Here is a 19,362-nt window from a genome sequence, read left to right on the forward strand (position 1 = left end):
CCATAAAGCAGTCAACTGGTGTTTCCTTCTTCACTACTATACTTTCTTATATCTGGATAGTCATAGAAAGTACCAGAGTCAACCAACTTAAGATACATGTAAAAACAAAAGAACCGCATATGGGGCATGCCTGCAATAACTTTCCAGGCCATGGCAGGAGGATTGCCACAAATTTAAGGCCAGCCTGGAATACACAGCAAGACTGTCTCTGATAACCACTACCAAACAAAGGCAAAGGAAACAGTTTAATTATCTTATTTTTTATCTTCAAAATGTTCTGCCATGACACCGGAATGCATGATAGAAATGGCTCATCTTCACATGGAACACTTGGGTTCATTTTCATTCACAAGTTTTCTAAAAAAAAAAAAAAAAAAAAAGAAAAAAAAAAAAACCAAAAACAAAAAAACCAAAAACAAAACGAAACAAAACAATTTCAGAATCCCACATCCTTCCATTATCACAGATCTGACATGAAACAGTAGTCGCCAGCACTAGAGGCTGGCACGCTCTCTGCACATTAGTAGTGTCTTTGGAAACTACCACCCAAGAGTATCATGATTATAAATTTCATTGTACATGGCAACCTCAAAGGTGACAGATGTCCCCAAATCAAGTCCCTGCTTGTGGAGAGCTGCATCCTCCAGGCACTGACAGAGGCACATCTTCTTCTCCTTGAATCGCTTGTTCATCTCCTGGTATCCATTTTGCAAGGACTTAATTTCCTCTCCACTGCTGGCTGGTGGACAGAGCCACCTGAAGCAGTGCTCTCTGACAAGTGGGTAAGGACTAGACTGAAGGAGTCAGGTGGCTTGAAGTCTCCTCTTTGGAAGAGAGCTACGTTGAGGTGAGGTTTTATTTTTTTTCCTTAATAAAAAAAAAGTTGTAAACAAAAGGAGAGAGATACATGGACATATACTTCGACACAGACTTGCACTGAACGCACACCGATGTGTGCATCTTGTTTAGATACACCGCTCTCTGCTGTCCCTCCACACACCTTCTGCACAGCGTGTGAATAGTGTTGTGAGTGTCCTTGGTGTTCATGGTTCCAAGCGATGATGACATACCTGATATGTTACTCCTGAGAAGGTACTGGAAGGGAATGACAGTTCTGACGCACTCTGGAATGGCACAATCACGTAAACGCTTGCACATTTAAGACTTCTGAACTTAGGAAAAGTTACATAATCCAACAACAAAAAAGTATGAAAACAATGTAGCAAGTTAAAAAAAATAAACAGTTTTGTAATCAAAGTATAAACAAACATAGGAACTGCACACTTGTCAGTAATCTAAGTAGGAAACACATATTTAGGAAAACTAGTTATCTGATAAAAGTTACAAAAGCCCGACTTACCCAGATATACTAACACATGCACTGCCCAAACCAAAGCTAGCCATACCAGCGTTGCAAGGAAATGCCCACAGACAGCACAGCTGCAAAGGGTGCAGCCTTGTAAGTGGCACTGTGACTACTATTACACTTCTGTAAAAAGACATCTTATCTCTTGGTGTCATTTGTATAAAAATTACAACTAGACCAATGAATTTAAAGCACCAATTCAACAACTGTGTTTCTATTCTACGGAGGGAACAGATGGTGCCTAAGGCTAGCGACGGTTAGTAGGTCATCATTACAGTTCATCTGGTAAAGGCATGTGGTCTCTCTTTTTCTTCCATTCCCTTGAATACCAAATATTAGAGAATGTTTAGGCCAGTGAAGGACTCCTTGGAGAATCAACTCCTTCAGAATTGTGGTTTACTATACATTAAAAGCTCTTCAACAAATCAAGGCTTGCTTCTGGGATAATGCAATTTGTACACAAGCCATTGAAGACGGTTCCATGCTATAACTTAGACAGGCGGCACCTAGGGAATAGCCTACCAAGCACATCTGGACATCTCGGGTAGTGTGAGAAAATGCAGTATCACACGGAAAGGTAACAGCATTGCACTTGGCAATACTGAAATTCTTAGTTACAAAGTCCCCGTTAACAGCTGAGTGGGACAGTATCACAACAAGAGCACTTTTTCCTGCTGGTTTTTGCGTCAGGAAAAAATGGCCGCCTGAGCCAGCAGCCGAGCGATTGATGGTGCCTGCAAGGCCTCCAGCTCGCAGTTGCTAGGAAGTTGCATTCAGATAACGGGTTTCTTCCAATGGGTACAAGCTGCAGTTTTGTTTCCAGTATCTGCACCACACACATTGATTTTTAGACACACTCACTTGCCAGTCTCCTGCTGTCTAAGTTTGGTTAAGTTGTCAACATCTACCAAACAATCTCCTGGTTTGCTTTAGCTCACTGATGGCATATCGGACTGTCAAAGAGCATCTGACCTCATGGGAAACAAACCTCCATCCACAGTGACTCCCCGTCACTGCCCGTCCTGTTACCTGGCCCCATCACATCACAGGCAGCAGAGGAGCATTGGAGCCTGGGTCTTAGCACAGGGGTGTTGTGCCTTGCTCCTCCTCAGGCAGCTCAGTTGCTCCCGGCTTCTCACCTAACTCACTAGCAGGCTCTTCATCAATCACCACACCAAGGTCTTCGCTGCCCCACTCGCTCTGCTCCTCTCTGGGCTCTGCCATCTGCTCCAGGCTGTTCTCCACCAGCGTGGGGGAGCTGCTTATTCTGCTTTCTTCTTCAACCATTTCAGTTAGCGGTTGGGAAGGAGGCAGCAGAGGAGGGTTAGTTGGCCTGGCATTTTCAGTGCAAGAGGCAGGGGCTTTGGTTAAACTGCTGTCTGTTACCACCTCATTTTGAGGCAAAGGTAACTTTTCCACAAGTTTCCACTGAATGATGCTCATATCCTTCCCACCAGTTGAAATGAGGTGACTGTCATTATGAGTGAAACTGACGTTGGTTACGTGGCTGCTGTGAGCACTGTACTTGTGACTGGGAGCCTATAAGTAAATCAGATGGGAAAATTAAACTCAATTTTACATGCCTGCTTACAACAATAGGAATGACCAGGGAGAGTAAGCCAGATTATGAAAACAGGTTCATTTAGAGCAATGCTACAAGACATCAGAGCTGAGGGAAGAAACAGGGAAGCGCCTGGTAGTGCACTCCTGTAAGGCAGTACCTGTGAGTCACAGGCAGAGGAGATACTGTGAATTCAAGGCCAAAAAGACCCTGACTCAGAAAGAAAACAGTAACAGGGTACTAAGAATCACCTATCCTCTAGTGTGACAAAGGGGAACTGGGCAAAGCTGTACAGCACATCACCAAGAGAGCTGATAGCCCACAGATACCCCCATGCAGAAGGCAAGACAACACTGGCTTCTGCTGAGCTGAGCTGACCTTTGCTTTGGAGCAGGGATACTGGAACAGATGAACTTTACAGAAATCATCGGCCACGGCGATCACCCTTCTATTGTGGGATCGAACCAGCGCATTGATGTCTGTCCCATCAGATCCTTCTGGCCAGACCCCTGGAGAAACGTGAGTAGACAAGATTGGCCTGAAAACATTAACTGATGTTACAGACACCCAAACACTCAAGCCAAGAAGCACAGAGCCGATCCTAGCCAGCCAGAAGCAACAGGTGGTGCTAAGAAACTAGCCTCACCTTGACTGCTTACACGACAAGCTCCTTAGAAAAAGTTAGCAGCTACGTGTAGGTAAGAGGGAAGCAGAGCCAGCCACCCTGTCAGCAAAGGGGACTAAATGCTCCCGTTTCAGGTGGGTGCCTTCAAAAAAATGTTGTCATGGAAGTGCCCAGGCTAGACATTGGTTTGGTATACTATACCCCACAGAGCTGTGTCCAAAGAGAAGACACACCAAATCCACTTAGCAAGTTATTCTGAGGCGGGGCCATCACAGGCTAAGTAGAAAAGCTTCTTTTAGGCCAGGCAGAAACTGGAAATTTAGAGTTGAGGTATTGACTTCCGATGGCTGAATCCTACTCAGGAGAACTTCTATTTTTTTGTGTGTATGAGTGTTTGCTTACATGTGGATAAGCACAGCACACGTGAGCCTCACAGATGTGAGACACATGGTGATCACAGATGTCCCAAGAGGGTATCTGATCCCTTGGGACAGAATAACCATGTGAGCCACAGTGCTTTTAACTATGGATCCACCTTTTCAGCCCTGAGGTCAAACTTATTTTAGGGGTGGTGGTGGTAAATGCGTGTGTGTATCACACGCACATGAGTGTGCAGGAGCAGGTATACAAAAAGCCAGAGGAAGATGCTGGGGGTTTTACTCTATTGCTCTGTGTCTTGTCCATTAAGACAGGGTCATCTCTGTGCTGAGGAGACAGGTGTTGAGCACTGACTGCTCTGTCCCTCCAGGGGAACTATACTTGCATGGTGGCTCACAATCATCTCTAACTCCAGCTTCAGATGAGTCAATGTCTTTTGGCCCCCAGAGACATGCACATGGCATATTTACATACATACAAGCAAAATATTCTTTATACATAAAATAAATCTTAAAGGGGGGAAAGAGGGCAGAGTCTTTCATGGAACTGGAAGGCTCGTTGTTTTTGCTAGAACAGCTTGCCAGCAAGCTCCTGGGATGTGCCCACGTTGGCTCCATAAGGCTGGGGCTACAGGCATGTTCAGGACCATACCTAGCTTTCTGTGTGTGCACTGCAAACTCAAACTCAGGACTTCTTATTTGCACATAAAGTGTTTGTACCCACAAAGCATCCTTAGCTTCAGGGTCTCTGCTGGCTACCAACAACGTTCAAGAACTCGCCTCTACTTCTCCACTGACGGGATTACAGTCCATGCTACTATCTATATCTGGTTTTTACATGTTAGCTGGAACTCTGAACTTGGGGCTCATGCTTGCACTGTAAACACTTTGCCAAATAGGTCATCTCCTTGGCCCTATAATCTCCAACTTTTATCTTTAAATAAAACCCACCTTAATATTTTAAAAAATGGCACTAGGACAACAGAATGCCCATAACAAACAAACAAACAAAAAAAAAGCGCCAAGGACACTAAGAAGCAGTAATTCTCACATACACCAACAATGGAATGTACATGGCACATTTACACAACAGTGGTCCCTCAAAAGCCACAGGATAGCAACACCATGCTATAGTATAACACGAAATCTTGTCTGTAGAAACTGTCCACGAGTATAGCATCCGTGTTTACAATAGCTGAGAATAGAAACAACCTATATAATAACTAGATGAACAAAATGTAGTCTATGCCATTTATACAAAAGGGTACCAAGAGCCTGGCTACACCCCAGGGAGTCTTTTTCAAAGATCTATTTATTTATTTATTTATTTATTTTATATGAGTACACTGTTGCTGTCTTCAGACACACCAGATGTTGCTGGGAATTGAACTCAGGACTTCTCAAAGAGCAGTCAGTGCTCTTAACTACAGAGCCATCTCTCCAGCTCTCTGGGTGATTCTTATAATTTTGTTAAAAAATGATTTATTTCATATGCATTGGAATTTTGTCTGTGTGAGTGTCAGGTGCCCTAGGACTGGAGTTATAGACAGCTATGAGCCACCACGTGGGTGCTGGGAATCAAACCTGGATCTTCTGGAAGAGCAGCCAGTGCTCTTATGCACTGAGCCATCTCTCCAGCTCCCAGATGATCCGTAATTGTTATGGCACTGAGCGCATCCACTGTCAACAAAGCACAGTTAGATGTGCAGATTTATATCAACTATCCAGAACAGGGGAACGACAGAGCATGCAGATGTGGACTGGCTGCTGGGTTGGGGTAGAGCCGTGGTTCTAAGCCTTCCTAATGCTGTGGCTCTTTACTACAGTTCCTCATGGTATGGTGACACCCAACCATAAAATATTTCATTGCTACTTCAGAACTAACTTTGCTACTGTTATGAGTGTAATGTGAATATCTGATATTTACTTATGATTTCCTTGGAGGGGAGGGAAATGCTGCAAGATCAAAGCACGCCAAGTCCATGACTGTGGGTTTATGAAACCACTGGTTTATATGCTTTAAGTAAGCTCCTCAATATTGAGGAGATCTCAATAATGCTGTCATTTTTTAAATTGTCTTTACTAATTTGAAAGCTTCAGACGTACTTTTGGGAAATACTGAAAGGTGTTTTAGCCCTTTGTGTCAATTCTTTTCCAACAAGATCAGAAGTGTAGGGCTCTGCAGAGAACAAATCTCTTATTGGTTCAGTCAGTATCTTAGTTAGGGTTTTACTGCTGTGAGCAAATACCATGACCAAGACAACTCTTACAAGGACAACATTTCATTGGGGCTGGCTTACAGGTTCGGAGATTCAGTCCATTATCCTCAGGGTGGGAAGCATGGCGGCATTCAGGCAGACATAGTGCTGGAGGAGCTGAGAGTTCTACATCTTCATCTGAAGGCTGCTAGGAGAAGACTAACTTCCTGGCAGCTAGGAGGAGGGTCTATAAGCCCACCCCCACAGTGACACACCTACTCCAACAAGGCCACTCCTCCTAATGGTGCCACTCTCTGGGACACGCATATTCAAACCACCACAGTCAGTACATTTAATTTCTCTGAATCTGAAAATAAAGGTCTTGCTAGGCCTCAAATTCCCAGAGATACAACTACCTATCTGCCTTCTAAATGCCGAGGTTAAAGGAGTATGCCATCAAGCCTGGCTAACATATTTCTTTTATCAAGTTACCTGGTAAACACGATGCATAAAAAGCTCACACACACAGTCTTCACATTAGCTGCAATGTTCTTACCAAAGACTTGGAAGCCTAGCACACAGGTGTATGTTGTCCAATCGATGTCCTTACAATCTGATCGGTTCCTGATGAGTTTGCAGCCATTTTCAATGTCCCCTTTAGAAATTTAGAAACAGGAAGTACAATAATAATAATACTGTGTACAAATGTCTATGAAAGTGCATCTTGATTCAAACTAGTCATGTTTACTTGTATTTATAATCCATACATTGAAAGACATTTAAGATTCATTTAAAAAGGAAAAGACTATGTTTAGCAGGAACTTTCAGAATTACAAAGTGTTTCCCATGGAAGTTTTAATCTTTTCTATGGAAGCATAAAGGCTCACCCATAACATTTGCCCTGCCTCCAGGAAAAGCTGTTAAATGAAACCATGCAGAGCTGCATCAGGTTCACAGAAAGATCTCTCATGGGAACATCTGCTCAGTTCTACACCATTAAATTAAAGCACTGCTTTCTTGGAGAGGAGGCTCACACGTGAGACTCATTACTCAGACCTGAGTACAGATGCTGGAAGTTAGAGGCCAGCTTGTACTCCTTGGTTTGCATTCCACGTAGCCTGTGTAGCAGTGCCTGACAAACACATCTGACCCAGATACGATTGCTCATACTTACAGTACAGTATCTCGTAGTCACCCGAGTTAGACATTATATGCTTGTTGTCTGGGGACCAGTCAAGGTGTGTGATGTAGCTAGAATGTCCCTAGAGAAAGATTAATAAAGAAAGCATTTAGAGTTCGGAATGACAATTTCATACTTTACTAACAGGGCTTAGTATTCATGTGCCAGGAATCCTAAGGGATGAGAGCACCCCAGCTCAAGGGACCAAAGGGCTGAGAGCTGGTTCTGCAGTTCTTTTTACCCTGTCCTGTTAGAAGCAGAGGATGTAACATACACAGGTATTGTGAAGAGAACCAGTGACAGAAGAAGTGTTGGGCAGGACTGTGGTGCTCAAAGGGCTGCGCCCAACAGTTCCTGGAACCTGGTGAAAGCTGCTGGCATCTCTACCTACACACCAGAAACAAGTGCCTACCACCTTTGCTAGGGATCCCAAGAATGACTCCTAGGCTTCCATCTCAGACAATGCTGTGCACTCCCAGGCCTGCCGTTAACTCAATCATCCTGTGTCCCTATTAGAGTGACGCCAGTCTTGAGAATGACGTTTCTATCATAGGTTATGTACACAGAAGTTTCCCTGGGCTGTATGTGCTCCCTATAAATAGTCAGAATGGAACTCTCCTAGGAAAATTCCCGTCTCCAAAGAATGTCCTGGGTAGGGGCAAGTGACCCAATATCAAATTCCTGCAGAACAGCTGGACCCAAGTTAATCATCTGACTCTTAAAAACTTTCCTTAAATAGGAAAATGTTAATATTTTGTTGCTTGGCTTTTATTAACACCAGAAATTAGAACAACAAAAACTACTAAATACTTAACTGTTAGCTTTATATGTAAGCATTTGATGAATCCCAGGAAATCAGGTAGGTCATAGAGCTCTTACGCTTTGTCAAAGTTGACAGACATAAGCTCACTTGTTTCATCTAGCCAAATTTTGTACTTTTGGAATTAAAAGCTTCCTGCTCACAGTGTTTTAGGTAAATAAATTCAATGTCTCAGATACAGTTTTTTTTTAAGTAGGAATGGCTAGCTAGACATGATGCCTGGTATTTTAAGATGCTCAATTTCTTCACAAGCTTTGCTTCATTTTATTTTCTAAAGATTTCTTTATTTTTTATTTATATGGTACACTGCAGTTGTCTTCACCAGAAAAGGATATCAGGTCCCATTACAGATGGTTGTAAGTCAGCATGGGGTTGCTGGGACTTGAACTCAAGACCTCTGGGAGAGTAGTCAGTGCTCTTGACTGCTGAGCCATCTCTCCAGCCCTCAGATAGTTTTCAATGACACATAAGCTTCTTAATTATTCCAGTCTGCTGAAGCCTGATTAAATGTATCCTAAACTCCTTCTGGACCCACAGCCTTCTTCAGAGCACTGCAAATAAATATGCCATGTCTAAGTGAATTGTGGACATTTGGGAATTATGACTGAAGCTCTCTGAATAATAGAGAACTTTCTGTAGGTATGCTAGAAAACAGGTTGGGGAATCACTTGCAGTTGAGAATACTAGCAACAAGAGATCAGTGTTTAAAGCCTGAATGTATTTCTGAGTGAGCATGAGGAAGACATACTTACACATCATTTAAAGACAAGTCTCAGGTCTAGTTCTGCTGTCTAGGGAATAAACAGATTAATCATGGCAATATACACTCTTAAGTGTTTATCCTGATGTAGATGTTCTCTGCATGTTATCTGTACCTCAGTGAAAAGCCTCTGATGCCCTACTTAGAAGAGCACGAATAGCACTATGTGCCTACACAACACTTAACTCCTGTAACAGTGGACACAGTGTGTGCAGTCAGTCAATGCAAAGTGCTCTCAAAGACTTATTTGGGGGCAAGGTTTGACTCATGGTGGAAAACAGAATGATTATTTCCCCCTGATAGCTATGTCAACAATAAGAACAGAGATACAGTGCAATTATTGGGAAGAGAGGCTCTGTAATGTCTCACACACCCAGATGTGACCACAGTGTCCCCTCCCAACTTACAGGTTCAGGGACAGAATGGACTGAGCATCCCCATTCTAAGCCTGGAACCTGAATGCCTACAGGATTCAAAGCCGTTGGATTTTGGAGCATTTTATATTTTGGATTCGATGGTCAACTGGGTGATATCTATGCAGATATCCCCAAATGTAAAACCCTTCTGAGACAAAGCGTTTCATGTAAGATATTCAACCTGTGCACACATAAGGGTAGGAAATAGTGTCAGACTTCACCTCAAGGGGCAAGCATAATGGCACAGAGTGGCTTTATCACCTTGAAAATTTTAAAACAGTATTCTGCCATCACTGCCAGTTGGTAACCAGATGGTACAACCACATGCTAATCACAAGTAAATAGAAAGAACACAGCACCCGGAGAACAGCCATGAGCATTCAAGTGTGGCACAGCTTGGAGTACTGACTCCTAAAGCCATCTCTGGCTGAGTCATCCTATAGAACTTTCTGTATCTTGGTGGTCCATGGTCACCTGTAGTTTCTAAGTAGCCAACTTGTAGCTAGTATTCCCAGGTCACTGACCTACATTTAACATTATAAACAGAAAGTTGTGGCCAGTAAGTACCATAATGGATTAGCATGGTCCAAGAACTGTCAATTCTTTTTTTAGTATTTGAAAAGTCCTTCTTAGTATTTAGTGCACTTCGAGCGGTTCTGTTTCTGGACTCTAGTCTGTCTATTCCCAAACAACTAAGATAATTCTACAGCACATGGGCAGTTTCAGATGAACATCAGATCTTTTTTCAAGCCCATAAACATCATAATGTATGTTTACAGCCACATCACATTTAGAGAAGAGTCTGAAAGGACCAAGGCTCTGCCCTGCCTGCTTCTGTCTAGACACAGACCATGTCCACCTCAGCTTAGCTGGTCTTCCTGGGACTTCACTTGGCTTCTTGTGCTTGTTCTGTTTATTCTCAACACAAGGTTTTGTTCCAGTAGTAGGGATTAAAGATAGGGTCTCCCAAAGTTCTTACTTCTTGAGATATTCTCACGAAGTTACTTAGGCTGGGCTTTAACTAAGTATCATTCTCCTGCTTCAAGCCTCTAAAGCAGCTGGGATACAAGCATGTGCTGTCATGACCATCCTCACAGACAGCTTTGTTGCTATTCCCTCCTACTCTATTTAAGAAACAGTTCTTCCCTTATCCCCTCAAAAGAAGCCAGGCACTTGGGAGGCAGAGGCAGGCAGATCTCTGAGTTTGAGGCCAGTCTGTTTACACAGTGAGTTCCAGGACAGACAGGACCATACAGAGAAACCCTGTCTTGAAAAACCAAAGCCCACTTGGGAGGCAGAGGCAGGCAGATTTCTAAGTTCGAGGCCAGCCTGGTCTACAGAGTGAGTTCCAGGACAGCCAGGGCTATACAGAGAAACCCTGTCTGAAAAAAACAAAAAAAAGAAAAAAAGAAAAACCAAAGCCAACAAACAAACAAACAAACAGATACAGTTGTTTTAGGAAATGCCCATGTCATAGAGTATAACTATTCTGAGCAGTTGAAATTTTCCTTTCTGTGGTGTTACTGTGTGTGGAAATGTTATTTCAGAAGATGGGGCAACACAAGGATGCTAAGCTGGCTCTCTAGTACAAGGCAGCAGACTCGTTTAAGTGTCCCTACACACTGTTTGTCCTTCCAGAAACAAAACATTAGTGATGGGTCCACTGGGCAGCATTCGACAAGATATCTACCTTTTCTCTTTCCGAAAGCACTGCTTTAGAATTACTTAATTGTTTATTCTGTGGACCAGACTTCCTTTCTTCTGCTATACTGTTCACTTACATGTTGAGCAGTATCAGTGTTAGGTCTCAGGCAGTACGACAGCCAATCCATATACCCAGAGCTCAAGGTAGAGGACTACAGAAAGATTTCTAGCAGCTGCGTAAAAGCCAGCATTCCTTAGGAGCTTGTGAAACTAGTTGCTACTTGCCAAAAGGGGTCATTTCCCTTACCTAAGGTAGCCCATGCCTGGCCTCCAGACTCCCTCAGTCCCTACTCACAAGTATGTTAGACATTTAAATCGAGCACCCTCAGATCCCTGCTCTCTTTATCCCCACTGGCTATCCTCTCACAAGTCCTCCTCTTGCTGTGCTGTCTCTCTTGCTCTCTTGTTCCCCTAGCTCTGGCCATATTCAGTCTGTTCCCCCTCACAGTGAAAACCTTTCCCTTAACCATACTATGGAGGGGTTTCTTAACTGAAACCCTTGCACACAATCAGGAAAATGACTGGAAGTAGGGGGCAGCATCTGCACTGGAATTCTGAGCTCTGGTTGTACCATTTTAAAGAAAGACCTCAGTTCTAGCAGTTCTATGAAGTAGGAACTATTAAAATCCAATTATATGAAATTAAGATTCAGAGAAGTTAATCAATTTGCCTGAAGTCACAAGTTAATAAGTGGCAGAGCCAGCCACGTACAGTTTGTCTTCTCTAATAGCAGACAACGGACAAAAGCAACAGTAGCATCTGAGCAGGTGGTGGCGGTGGGAAGAGCGGGGACAGAGGCGCAGCCTGCAGACAGCTGAGCCAGAGCCGTGCCTGTCACAGCCCTAATGGTTAGCATTGTGCATGCACACAGGTCCTGAGAGTGTCTCATGCGAGCGATTAGACTGTCATTTCCCAACATTTCCAAGGTCCTTCTGATCATCAGCTGTTAGACGACACTGTATTTCTGCTGGGTAAGTTGCATGGTAATTACAACACATGATATAACACACAAACACACAGTGACAACTCTGAGGATTATAAGTACTGCACAGATTGTCCTTGATGACAAATAAAGGGAACTTTATGTTCTAGATCTGCCATGACATCAAAACAACTGCAAAAGGAGGACTGAGTTAATAAGCAAGTACCCCACACTGCGGCCAACTATAAAGACAGATTCCCACTCCATCTCTTGAGGTGGTGTGCATCCACAACCCTAATATGCAGCCTGGGCCACATAGTAAGATCCAGTCTCAAACAAAACAGACAAACAAAATACAGATTGTGTAAGATTAAATCCTATTTGCTATGTCCTATTTATTTCTGTCGAGAGGTTAAGAACTGAAGCGTGATTTAAAGTTAGGCGGTGAGATGGTTCAGTGGTTAGAAAGCTGCTTGCCATGAAACGTGTGTTGCAGCACTGAAAGCCAAGCAGAGCTGTCTTCTCACCTCCAGTGTGCACTAGACATATGCACTCTCACACACAAATTCTGTACGTAATAATCATACAATGTACAGCCTACCACAGTAAACTAAAAAAAAAATCCTCATGGTGAAATATGGTTTTTCTTTTTTTATTTGTATGTGTGTGTGCTTATGTTTCATGTGTGTGCACATACACAAAGGCCAGATGACAACCTCACATTTCTTCACTAGTCTGGAACTTATCAAATAGGCTATGCTGGTCAGCCATGAACTCCAGTCACCTGCCAGTTCCTGCTTCCCCGGTGCAGGGATTACAGTTCACCACTGCCATGCCCAGCTTTTTACTTTTAAACAAAGGTTCTGGGCTCTACCCAATGTCCTCCAGCCCGCAAGGCAAGCCCTTTTCCAGCTAAGTTGTCTCCTATGCCCTCAGTGGAATAGATTTTTTTTTAAATCTTTTTTATATACTACAGACATTAAGTTGATAAATTAATTAAAAGATATAAATAAACAAAATATTTTTGTTAAGTTCTACAAATAACTCAGATTGCCTGTAGACCAATTTATAAATGAACTGGCTTTAGAGTTTGGCACAAAACATACAGAGCAGAATAAACACATCTCTCTCCTCAAACACTAAGCCTTCACTCGTAGAAGTTCAACATTCTTGTTTTCTTTTCTGATATAGGCTTATTATATAGACCTGCATGTCCTTGAACTTGTGACCAATGTTCCTGCCTCTGCCCCCAGAATGCTAAGAGCACAGGTTTGTGCCGCCAGGCTTAGCCAAACTGAAAACTCCTAATGTGAATATCCCAAATGCTTTAAAATCTAAAACTGTATAAGCTTGTGTGATAGGTAGGTCAAACCACAAGTGTACAAACACACGATATAAAATTACCTCTGTGCTATGAGTATAAGAAACAAATGAGTCAGTGTTTTTAATTCAATCTTGGCCCCAAGATCTCTTATAACGAATATATAAATATTCACAAAGCCAGAAACCTGAAATCTGAAACACTTCTGGTCCCAAGCATTTTGAGTAAAGAATATTCAATCTGTATATATTAAGTAAAATAATTTTCAGCCCCACACTACATGTATGTTTAGAAGAACTAATTCTTTTATTTATGTACCTGAGTGAATTGTTTTATCAAGACTATCAAAGAATTTGTGTCACCATGCCAATTCATCACGTCATTTGCTAATTCTGAATAATTTCCTAACACATATGCTAAGTTACTTCACTCTGCACATTTAGTGAGTATTTATATGCTAAACACCAGTGTGTGTGTGTGCGTGTACGTGTGTGTGTGTGTGTGCGCGCGCGGGCGCGCGTGTTGTATGTATATGGAGGCCAGGAGGCCAGCTAGTGTCTGCCTTGTCCCTTGAAACAGGGTCTGTCATGTAAACTGGAACTAGGCTGTAAGCCAGTGAATCCCAGTGATCCTCCCGCCTACTCCACAGCGCTGGGTTACAGGCATGCATGTCCATGTCAGCTTCGTATGGGGGTGCTGGTAACTCAAACTCAGTCTTCATGCTTGCACAGTAAACACTTACTTACTGAGCCATGTCCTCAGCCCTGCATTAGCTTCTTTTAATCCTGTGAAGTAGAAACTACTATTACCCTTACTTTACAGGTGAGAAGACTGAAACAGAAGGTTAGCGTAACCTGTTCGCAGCCACACCGGTGTACAGTGAATGAATAAAGTTCAGGTCAGGAGTCTGCAGCGGTCTGTCTGTACCCACAAGGCTCTGTTACCTACCTTTTGTATCCCATGTGGGACTGACCCTAGGGCCTCAGCTATGCTGGCAAGTAACCTACCACTGAGCTGCAGCTGCTCTTTCAGCTAGACTTCTTGTTGGAGGTGTTTGTTTTCTTCTCTTTTTCTTCTTTGCTCGTGTCTGTTGAGTGTCCCAGCTGTTGGGAACTTGCAATGATCCTTGCACCTCTGTCTTGAGTGTTGGAATTACAGATGTGTGCTACCATGCCTGGCAACTGTACCTCTTGAGGACAAAGGAACACATCTTCCAGATAGTCTTGGTGCCCAGGCCATTTCTCTAGTTTGAGCGGAGTTCCTACCATAAAGTAAGCATGCAGCCTATCTATAGAATTTAATTTTCATCTTATAAAGATGACCTATTGCCTTCAGAATATGGAAATACATTTCTGCTGTCTTAAATGCAGACTGGTCTAGACAGTAAGCTCAAGGACAGCCAGGGCTACACAGAGAAACCTGTGTCAACGTTAAATAAACTTAATACTAGTTTGAGGGAGACAAATGCTGAACTCAAAATGTAAGGGAGGGACAGACAACTATGCTCTAGAGTTAGGTAATCACAATTCTATTTTTAATACAGACTGATTTAATTATGTGTGTGTGTGTGCCCAGAGAGGTCAGAAACATCGGATTCCCTGGACTTGGAGTTATAGGTAGTTGAAAACAGCTCAATGTCAGACTGGCAGTGACAATCAGGTCCCTGATGGAGCAGTACTCTTTACCACGGAGCCATCTCTCCAGGTCTCCCACTCCTCTTTGCTGAGACAGGGTCTCAGGTAGCCCATGGTGGTCTCAAATTTCTTGTGTAGCTGGAGATGACCTTGAATACTGGCTCTTCTGCTCCATATGCCACCACATCTGGTTTAGGATGCACTAGGGAGCAAGGCACTCTCGGTTCTCACAGCAACAGGGTTTAAAGCAGCTAGTAGGAGAACAGCAGCTGCGTCAACGCGAACAATTCATTCTCCGTATAACAGAATACGGTCTTCTCAATCACCGTGTAACTTAGGTCAGCCTTTTTTTTTTTTTTTTTTAGTTTTTTGAGACAGGGTTTCTCTGTGTAGCCCTGGCTGTCCTGGAACTCACTCTGTAGACCAGGCTGGCCTCGAACTCAGAAATCCGCCTGCCTCTGCCTCCCAACTTAGGTCTCTACTTTGCTACTTACAGTGCACTTTCCATATCTGCTGTATTTCCTTCCATTTTCTGAAACTGCGTAGAGGTAAATAAAGTTGTCATGAGATCCCACAGCCAGAAGAGTACCATCTAGAATTAAACAGGAAAAAGTGCTGGTTGGAAAATGTCTGTCTGTATTGTTACCTTATTGATTCAATAATAAGTGATATATTAAAAATATTAAATCACATCAATTTAACTATTTGGCATTTTATGAACAAAGCTGTTCACTTAGCATCTTCTAAAATCAAATGGTGGCCTAGTTTAATGCAGCACTCTTCCTTGAAGATACTCTCTAGTCTTAACCCCTTATAGTCAGCTAAAGGCTGAGTTTAGAGAAATTTTTCTACATGTATTGGTGGAAGTGCACAATGTTTATGCAGTACGCTAAGCAGGTACAGCTCCATACTTGGGCAAGCAAATCTGATCTCACCAATTACAGAGTAGGTTTCCTTAAGAAGGAACACATTACATTCTCTAGTTCTGTGTATCTTTGATTGTACCTACAACTATGCTAAGCACATAACAACTGGTCAAAGCCCACCAGTCTTTTGATTTTTAAATGCTATATTTTGTAGGGGTTGTTATGCCAGGAGTAAAAACAAATTAAATCAAATGAAATAGAAAATATTGCTGTTTCAAAGTGACTCTCTTGGGGCAGGCAAGATGGGACAGAAAAAAGGCACATGCTGCCAACCAAACCCGATGGCTGACATTCCATCCTAGGGACCACGTGGCAGAAGGATAGAGCCACCTAATAAATGTCTCTGACATGCACATGTGCTCACACAATACATGTTTAAAAAACACAAATTAAATTGACCCTAACTCTTGCATCTTGGTGTACACATATTTCCCCCCTCATTCAAGACAATATTCTGTGCTTCTTATTAAATAATGAAGAAACAATCAAGTTTTTATTTTTATTCTTAATTCAACAGTTATTAAAGTACACGGTCAGAGCTGAGGTTGTAGGCCATTCTGTGGTTCCTGGCCATGTGCACGGAGGCCTGGTTTCAACCTGTAGCATTACACAAACAAAACCTACCAACACCAAATGCTCAAATGTAACAAAGTCCAGGTTTGGTCTTACAAGCCTATAATCCAAGTTTTTTCAAGGGTGAGGAAGGAGAATTATACATTTCAGGCCAGTTTGGGAAAGATTATGCCTTAAAAAGGCCAAACTAATTCTAGAAAAGAATGATATAAATCAAACCACATACATAACAAAAACAAAGGTAACTGGAATACTGTGGAAATTTAACATTTTGAATAAAGTATACAAATAATTACTCAATGTTGAATGAAGTTATATAAAATTCTTACAATGAATTACTAAGTGTTTTATTTAATAACTAACAATTATGATTATGTGACTTAAAACAGTGCTGAGTAGAGTATAAAGGACTGTGCGTTTGGACCCTAGTGTGTACTTTGGCTGTTTCTTTTACAGTGTTTGGGGAATGTCAAGGACTGAACTGAAGGAGAATGTGGTAGGCCAGTGTTCTACCAGTAACTCTTTCTTTCTCCACTCCCTGTACCCTTTATACATCCAGAGAAGGTTGCTAATGAGATGGACCATTCAGCTTAATACATAAAACACATCCTTCTGTGTGTAGTGTGATTTGATTGCCCTTTACTGTTTGTAACTGCAATTCTGTCATAGTTCATTCCAAATTTACACTCGCTCAATGCAGCTCAATTTTTGTAGATTTCATAGTTCCAGCAGTGGAATGTAACCTGATATTCAGGGGATACCACACACTTGACAACTCTTGAACACAGGAGTTCAGCGAGGCACACTGACTTCGGTGGACGCAGTGCATATGAAAGGAGAGGGCTGCTCACCTACTGAGTATCGCATCACAGAGAGCTGCTCATTCCCATCGGTGTGGATTGAAACCAGATCTCTTGTTTCCGCATCCAGAACAAACCACCTGTTCAGGGAAGAAAAGAAAAACAAAACAAACCGCCTTCAGATATTTACACTTACAGAAACAGTGACTTTTTCTACATTTTTAATTTTAAAAATCAATATTAACCGTATAACTATGATAGTGCTTCTTCTAATTAATGCTGAATTTATTTCTCAAAAAATGCTGGTAGATAAACATGGGCCTAGTTTTTTTCATTTCTACTTAGGAATTCAAAGACTGTTACCTGTATTTCTGCTAAACAGTATTTATAGACAGAAAAGTAATAGGACACTAGAGCTGACCCAGCACATACGGCAATGGAAAAGGAACAACTAACCAGGACTGTCAGTGTGTTCACAGCACAGCTCACAAGGAATAAGGGACAGCAGTCACTCAGGAACCTCTGAGGAGGATGGAGGACTTCGGAGAAATGACAGCTGCATAGTGGGGAGGTAGGCAGGAACAGGGACAGACACACACACTCATGAACGAATGCTGGTAATTTTGTGAGAGGCTGCCACACAGAAGCCACATGGTCCACGCTAACTGAACACACGCTAGTGCAGCTGACAGTGCCCAGACACTGCACAATTGTTTACGTTTGTCACTTACCAATCCTCAGCTACCACTAAAGCACTGAGAACCACTTTTTCAAAGAAGGAACAAGATGGTGTCCCAACCAAGACTACAGAGCTACAGTGAATATCAGGCTTCAATGTTTTTTTATTGTTGTTTTTTTAAGATGTATTTATTTTATGTATGAGTGCTCTGTCTGCATGTACACGTGAAGGCCAGAAGAGGGCATCAGATCACATCACAGATAGTTGTGAGCCATCATGTGGGTGCTGGGAATTAAATTTAAGACTTCTGGAAGAGAAGGCAGTGTTAACTGCTGAGTCATCGATCTAGCTCCAAAGGCTCAAGTTTTTAATGTAATTATCAAACACACACTGGTTATAGATAGCGGCTACTTAAGAATGCAAGACAAACTCTTAAGTTTTTCTGTTTCTTTAAATGCATAGAAGATTAATTTCTCTATTTTTGGAATGGATTTGTCAGGTGGGACATAGTTGTGATTGTAACTACAGGACAGTTTCGGCTGTGGGTACACCATCAACCTGAATAATGCATCTCTGGCTTTCTAGTATACAGATGGCCTGTTCTTTCTTGTCTGCTTAGCCTTTGTCTATACCATATTTGTCCTCAAATATAACTGTGGTAAAAATTTCTGGGAAAGGGATTGAGGGCATTACTAGAGAAGGAAAACGGTTCTGATGTCTATTAGAAACCAATTGCTTTGGCCCTGGCCATGCAAGCAGCCAACCCAGGCATAACAGGACCAGGGCTTCTGGATGTGGAGGCTGACGGTCTTATTGTTCTCTGGGAAATCTTAGCCAACTCATGATGATTAAGTTGTACCAGGAAATATTTGAAGCAGGAAGTGTTTTTGAGAAATCTGAAGTTTTAGTAGTTAAGAGAATTGAAGATTCCAAGAAAAAGGAACTCTGGACCTGGGTCACTCAGGACAGGGATGTCCATAGAAAATACAAGGGACAGGATGAAGGAAGAAAGAGCTGGGCCTACTGGATTAGTGAGCGATGGTGAGAGGCCCCACGAGGGAGATCTCTAGTAATACAGTTGGGGTTAGAGATGTTACTGGGCAAAACTGGAATATACATGTATGATAACAGAAATAAAAGGATGGATAGATGACTTTGGACCCTGTGAGGGGCCCTTGGGTTAGTGAACTGACTTTTCCTGAAAAGACTGGAAACATACTGATTTGACCCCCTGGATCGCCTGCCCAAGGAAACAAGGGTACAAGTTCTAAAAGACAGAATTTATGCTTGTGAAGGAGCCCTAGGGGAAGCTTCAAGGGGAATTAAAAAATTGAGTGTGAAAAACACTGTAAAAATAGATATTTGGATGAGCTTAATAAAGAGAGTTTGCAAATTTAAGACAAGTTAAAAATATTAACATTACCCTGACCTATTTAGCAACTCTCTAAGAAACGAGAGAGAGAGAGAGAGAGAGAGAGAGAGAGAGAGAGAGAGAGAGAG

At 42.3% G+C, this 19,362-nt stretch overlaps 1 protein-coding gene across 1 annotated transcript in view; it reads right to left on the bottom strand.

Moving 5' to 3' along the window:
- Window positions 1–244: 244 nt before the first annotated feature.
- Eml4 (EMAP like 4) overlaps window positions 245–19,362 on the bottom strand; it is a 118,998-nt gene continuing 99,880 nt past the window's right edge. Inside the window, exons 19-24 of the mRNA XM_028765152.1 lie at window positions 17,235–17,323; window positions 15,379–15,476; window positions 7,302–7,389; window positions 6,684–6,782; window positions 3,306–3,436; window positions 245–2,905 (exon numbers count right to left, since the gene is read on the bottom strand). Coding sequence (XP_028620985.1) covers window positions 2,444–2,905; window positions 3,306–3,436; window positions 6,684–6,782; window positions 7,302–7,389; window positions 15,379–15,476; window positions 17,235–17,323 — 967 coding nt within the window. The 3' untranslated portion in view covers window positions 245–2,443. The remainder of the gene's footprint in view (window positions 2,906–3,305; window positions 3,437–6,683; window positions 6,783–7,301; window positions 7,390–15,378; window positions 15,477–17,234; window positions 17,324–19,362) is intronic.

Source organism: Grammomys surdaster, unplaced genomic scaffold (assembly GCF_004785775.1).
Source record: "Grammomys surdaster isolate TR1022 unplaced genomic scaffold, NIH_TR_1.0 149, whole genome shotgun sequence".
Taxonomy (NCBI): domain Eukaryota; kingdom Metazoa; phylum Chordata; class Mammalia; order Rodentia; family Muridae; genus Grammomys; species Grammomys surdaster.